A 5,917-nucleotide genomic window follows, 5' to 3' on the forward strand; every position below is an offset into this window, starting at 1 on the left:
TGACAAAAAAGGTTACAGATTTTTGACATGAAGTAGATCTATTTCAACACCATGATGCTGTTACGGGAACGTCAAGAGCGCGCGTGATTTCAGACTATAAAACACGATTGCTTAAGACGTTGGATCAGTCCCAACATCTTCTAGCTTTTATTTTGGTTCATTTTATAACTGAACTAAATCATCACGCAGTAACAGGGAATGAATTCCTTATTCCATTATCACATCCTAACGGCCTTTACCATTTGATTGATGACTTGAACATATATTTTCGAGATAAGAATGACACACAAATCAGTTTAATGTTTGTAAATTCTTACCATAGAGCTAGAAAACACAAAACAAACATGGAAATACGTGTTCATAGAAATAAACGTCTACTAGTATTTGACAATCATGGACGTAAAGTAGATTTTCAAGAAATACTTGTTACCGAAAATAAACGAAGAATATCTTTCGAAGTAGATATTCCAGCATTGGGTTGGGTGACTTTTAAATTAGTTTGCAATTTGAAAGTTTCGAATCAAATACCTATAATAAAGAATAAACTAGTGTCTAGAGAGTGCTTAATAAAAAAGCTGATGTGTGTGAAAATACTTTTATTAAAGTATTGTTTAATGCATTATCGGGATCGAACATATTATTATGCAACAAAGTTGATGACGTTTGTGTGAATTTAAAAATTACGTTTTTGCATTATGATGCACCTGGATCATGTTTTACTACGGGCGTGAATGGTCGATTAACTTTCACTTGAAACCGATTTTATATCAGAAACTAAAGAGTGCGTATTTACATTGTGAAATAAACAAGAAACAATTGCGATGGTAGCAACATTTGCAAACACATCAGATCAATTTGGAAGTCTATTGCAAATTGATGTAAAATCGCACCTGTTCAATTATAGCAAAGAGTTTGTAGGTGAGTTAATTATAGATATTCAGACTGAAGTAAATGGTACATTGTATACGGACACAAATGGATTATGGTCGTCTAAAAGAAAACATCGACAGCACTTACATTTCGGTACCAGGTTTTATCCAATGACATCCTTCGCTTTACTTCAGGATAATGAACGAAGGTTGAATGTTTTTACAAATGCCGCCCATGGTGTTGTAAGTCAAAGACCCGGGAATTTAGTAGTGGTAATTGACCGGGTTGCTCCTCTTAGGCAGTCAACTATGAATGAAACAGTAGAAGAAAGGAGGTTATCGAAAACAAGCCTCTTCCTCGCCCTGAAGAAGCAACTAACAAACAGGGACGTACATAATAGTTTGTCAAGAAAAAGCATTTTACAAAACGGTCTCGTTCAGCATCCTATATATGCCTTTAGCTTTAAAGACTTGACGAGGCATATACCTTCATACTATTCCTTTGCTAGTAAAAGCATTGATATTTTCCCAGAAGATGTCGAAATTGCAAATTTCAAAGTACATTTAGACGACGAATCAGCCATGGATGAGAGTAGAATTTCTTTCAGTTTAAGTCTTTATCGACATGCATGCTATGACAAGAATGAGATGAACGTAAAAATTGACCTTAGGCAACTCTTCAATGTAGACGAGACACATGACATATTTTCATGCAATATACAATCGGGAGGTTTAGTCGGCATAGATGTGCTCCATGAATGCCGTGTGAGTCTGAAACAGTCCGAATTGCTTACGGTAATTATTACAGTATCACAGGGAAATTGATTTGTGAATGTTTTTATAGAAACTTAACAATTTAAACAACTCAAGTCTCCATTTTTGAAGACAAGTTATACTGGCCCCTTTAAAAGTTCGATCACAGGTCATTCAGTCTTAAAATCCAGTTAACAAAATAGTGATAATTTATATCTGGACAATGAAATAGTAAAAGCGGAATAGCATTTCGCCGCCTGTGGAAAACGAAATAGAGGTAACGTCAACCGTGGAAAGCGAAAGAATGGTATTTCGTCTACGGAAGGTAAACCATATTGCCATTTGTATGCGTTTTGTAACTCACGGTTTCATACAAGAAGTGCTTTGAGAGACAAAAATCAGAAATAATTCCAATTTTCATGACCTTAGGACACAATGGAAAGAAAAAAAAGAAACCGATTGTGTGGTTGTAATAATTAGCAGTCAATAATATATTTTACAAAACACAGTTTGTTCTAGAATGTGAACTCACCTGTGACATTATATTCGTGAAATTCAGAATATTACTGCTCGATTTTCCACCCTGTTAGATGTACGGGTATTGTTCGCCGACGTTTACTTGACCAATTTATACAGGCAATGTGTAAAGGGAAAAAATGTGTAATGCGTTACTCCGTTAATATTGCAGGGTTCGTATCACCCATTTGTAAACATATGTTGTATGCGTTTGGAGCCTTTAACAACAATTGCGCATAATGGACACACACCTTGCATTTTGCCAAAAAATTAAGGTTTTAAAGGCTTAATTATCTACGAGTTGTATTGGAATACTATGAAAACTATAACGCGAAGCCCAGTAAGAAAATTGCAACGATGATACTGTAAAAAGGCTATACATTTTGAATATTAAACGGCACTGTTTTAATTCGAAGAATAATTGTTGATATTTAGTGTTAGGTAATTTCTATAACATTGAAATATTTTCATAATTCTTATAGAAATAGAATAGTATTTAAATTGTATTGATTTTTGTTGACTGGAGCACTCAGAGATTTTAAACTGTACTGCTTCTATATAGCTTCGACTCATGACCTTTCACGCCTGACTATATCCGACCCGCAAAAGGATAAACAATTATGCCTGGAGACCCTATGAGATCATTTGGAATAGTTTAATGTGCAGAAAACAAAGTATATAAAAAAATCTTAAAATAATAAAATACACAAGGTTTTAAGGACATGATTGATGCAAACTAGATCGTGTCCTATGAAGTTGAAATAAAACAGCAAATTTGCAAAATGCAAGTACTACATGTATAATGCATTCTTTGTCAATTCTTTCACATATGATTTTTAAGCAAGCAAATACCTTTCAATCGATATCAAAATAGTATGGAGTCATCAGGTATCAAAACTTAACAATATCGCTAATAAAGAATTAAGAGACCTTTGGGTAATAAGTAGCTTATTTGCGAACCATATTCCTTAATAGTTAAAATGAGAAAAATGTTTTTGATCACTCAAAAATATTGATTCGAAAATTCGATAGGAGCCATGATAAAATTGCCATTTATGTTCAATCATTAGGATGGAACTATGTGCTAGGACATTTTAAATATTAACGTTAAGATTATTTGTACGTATAATTAATAATGATTATTCATTCTGTATTTTGTATGGGTTACATTTTTTGGAAATCATATATCAAATGGATTAACAAAACAAAATGTTACTATCATGATTATATAGCAATTTTACTTATTTGTTTCTTAAAGGTGAACTGAACTGTAATTTCTAGTTCTTAATTGTATTCATTGTTTCTACTAAACGCGCTCAAATTTAATATACAAAGCGTAAATTTTGCTTCTACGGTCTGCCGTTACCACGGAATCCGGCCTCTGTTCTGCCCATTCTATGGTTGCTAGATGAATTAGTGCCCTTGAAATGAATGGACACTGTGTTATCTCCCTTTGTTTTAAGTGCGCTTGCCCAGCGAGTACCACAATGCATTGCACCATTTACCACAATGCATTGCTTTAATTTCCCGGAAAATGTTAGATATTTTCTGGGTTTCTGATATCGCCTACATATTGATGTAAGAATTAAATCTACATAATTACGTAGTCGGTTTGAATAGCGATACGAAGTGTTTTATATGAAGTCAGTCTGTATCCTTGCGATAAATATAAACGTGTTACTTCCCTTGGATTAAAATAAGCCATTTAAAATGGAGGCCATGGCAACACTACGTTTCAGAAACCGTCAATGACAGACAAGTCAGTGGCACAAAATAAGGTAGCGATAATGAAATGCAGACGATCTTAATTTTTTACGACCGTGCTCGTATTAAAGTATTCCCTATTATTACTTAGACCAAACCTAGCTTACCATTAACTTTAGGGAAAGCACACGTGAGGTCTTTTATTAAGCAGTATATCAAAGTACGTCTTGCTTCTTCTACAGCTGATCTCGAACTCCCCGAGATATGCGCGCGCACTAGTGACGTCAGTACTTCATGTGTAAACAGGTCAAAGAGTGCACTCGCACTACACTCTCCCCCTGTTTCTTTTGTTGGGACGGCACCGGGGTCTGTAGAAGGCTGATCAAGTCAAAAGTATCTGACAAGATCACTGCTAGGGCTAGGTCCAACCAGTAAGTTGAACGAGCCGCCGACGTCTACCAAAATATCTACATCAGTAAATATTTTCTTCCAGCACTTCTGGGTGAGGCTACATGGAGTAACCAACTGCAACTAGGTGTTATGGGCTCAAATTTAGTAAACCCACCCACTTCACCTTCCCCCTCCCACCTAAAAGAAAAGGAAGGCAGCTAATCCTGTAGTTCAGGATACTGCATACAGCCTCCTACCATTGGAATTGGCTGTCTTCAACACATCCTGCCATGGTGCATGTCTGACCTTTGAAACAGCATTGGCAATACTCCCTAGATGTCCAGGTGTGGTGTGGCTTGCTTTTGTATTTCCGAAGTATGGAGAGTCAGTCTCCAGGAGGTAACGGGACTCATCCATGTTTCGCAGAGCTTGAATGGCACTTTCCCCATAGCTCAAGAATGAAGTAGTATACCCAAAGTGGGTATTGGGAAAGTGCCTACTCCACTGGTCCACTGCATACTGGCTTCCGGAAAAGCAATGCAGGTGAATCCTCTGCTCAGTTGGGATGCAGCCCTTTAGCTGAAACAAAAGCTGCAGCATGTCATCCCCAGAATTGCGCTTGTCTGGCCTGTTATGGAGTACCAGAACATGATCTGGGCGAAGATACTCAAGGGCCCGACGGAGAACAGAATGCTGGATCCCCCATGTGGATGGTTGTGAAGTATAGTCTAGGCCTACTTCACCCAAGGCAGAAACACCCGATAACGCCAATGCTGCCTCAAAAGCTGACCAATCTTTCTCGGTCAACTTTGCAGCATGCTTCGGGGGGATACCAACAGCCACCACAACACCTTGCTGACGTAGCCTATCCACATCTAGCTGAGTAGGGTAACTGTTCACGTCACAGAACACCGCTACTCCGCCAGTTACCTTGACCTTCAGAGAAGGGATACAGGGTGCCGAATCGACAAGAGCCTGTAAATCATCTATCCCCATCTTGGCCCGTTCCGCTGTACAGTCAGCATGGAAATGACTATCCCATGCCATGGGGACTTCCAGGCACTCCACAGCTGGAAAGGCCTTCATCATGTCTTCCATTTTGGACTGGTTTAATAGACTGCATATAACAATCTGAGCTCTCCAGTGGAGCAATAAACCAGGGGTTGAAATAGGGGACAGAGAAAGCACCTCCGGACAAGGCACTTCGAGAGCATCACAAAGGGCCAGTACTGAGGCCTTACTCCTGTTGTTTATTTGTATCTCATCTGCCCTGATTTGGCCCGCTAGGTTAATGAAATTAACCAGGGACTGCAAGTCCGGGGTGCGACTCAGCTGCATGGCCTAAAGATTCAGGGCAGTAAGGCGCTGCGTGGTCACCTTTTCAGTGACGATCTGCTCCTCATTGAAGATGCCTGGAATATGGGCCTCAAAAGCATGGGCCCTAGAAGGAACTGCGCCGCATCCGGCCACACAGCAGATGTTTCCTACGCGCTGCTTCTTGGCTGGCTGTCTAGCAGGACTCACGCGCCTAAGACTCCTAGTACCGGAATCAATAGGCCGTGATCTGGGCTGGTAAGACCTTTGACGACCAGTCGGCTTTTGGCCTTCTGGTGATCTCCGATTCTTATCTGGCGTTCGCTGCCTTTTTGTAGGTTGCTGCCTGGAACGGGAATAGTCCCCAGAGG

General features: G+C 39.2%; 1 protein-coding gene across 1 annotated transcript; it reads right to left on the bottom strand.

Moving 5' to 3' along the window:
* Positions 1–4,463: 4,463 nt before the first annotated feature.
* Positions 4,464–5,570, bottom strand: LOC128227946 (putative deoxyribonuclease TATDN2). The gene has a single exon (XM_052938920.1). The coding sequence runs from the start codon at positions 5,568–5,570 to the stop codon at positions 4,464–4,466; it is 1,107 nt and encodes a 368-aa protein (XP_052794880.1).
* Between the last annotated feature and the right edge of the window lie 347 nt (positions 5,571–5,917).

This window comes from Mya arenaria, chromosome 1 (genome assembly GCF_026914265.1).
Source record: "Mya arenaria isolate MELC-2E11 chromosome 1, ASM2691426v1".
In the NCBI taxonomy this organism is placed as follows: domain Eukaryota; kingdom Metazoa; phylum Mollusca; class Bivalvia; order Myida; family Myidae; genus Mya; species Mya arenaria.

Coding starts and splice junctions, on each gene's coding strand:
- LOC128227946 (XM_052938920.1), bottom strand. CDS start 5,570: ATGCAGCTGAGTCGCACCCCGGACTTGCAGTCCCTGGTTAATTTCATT.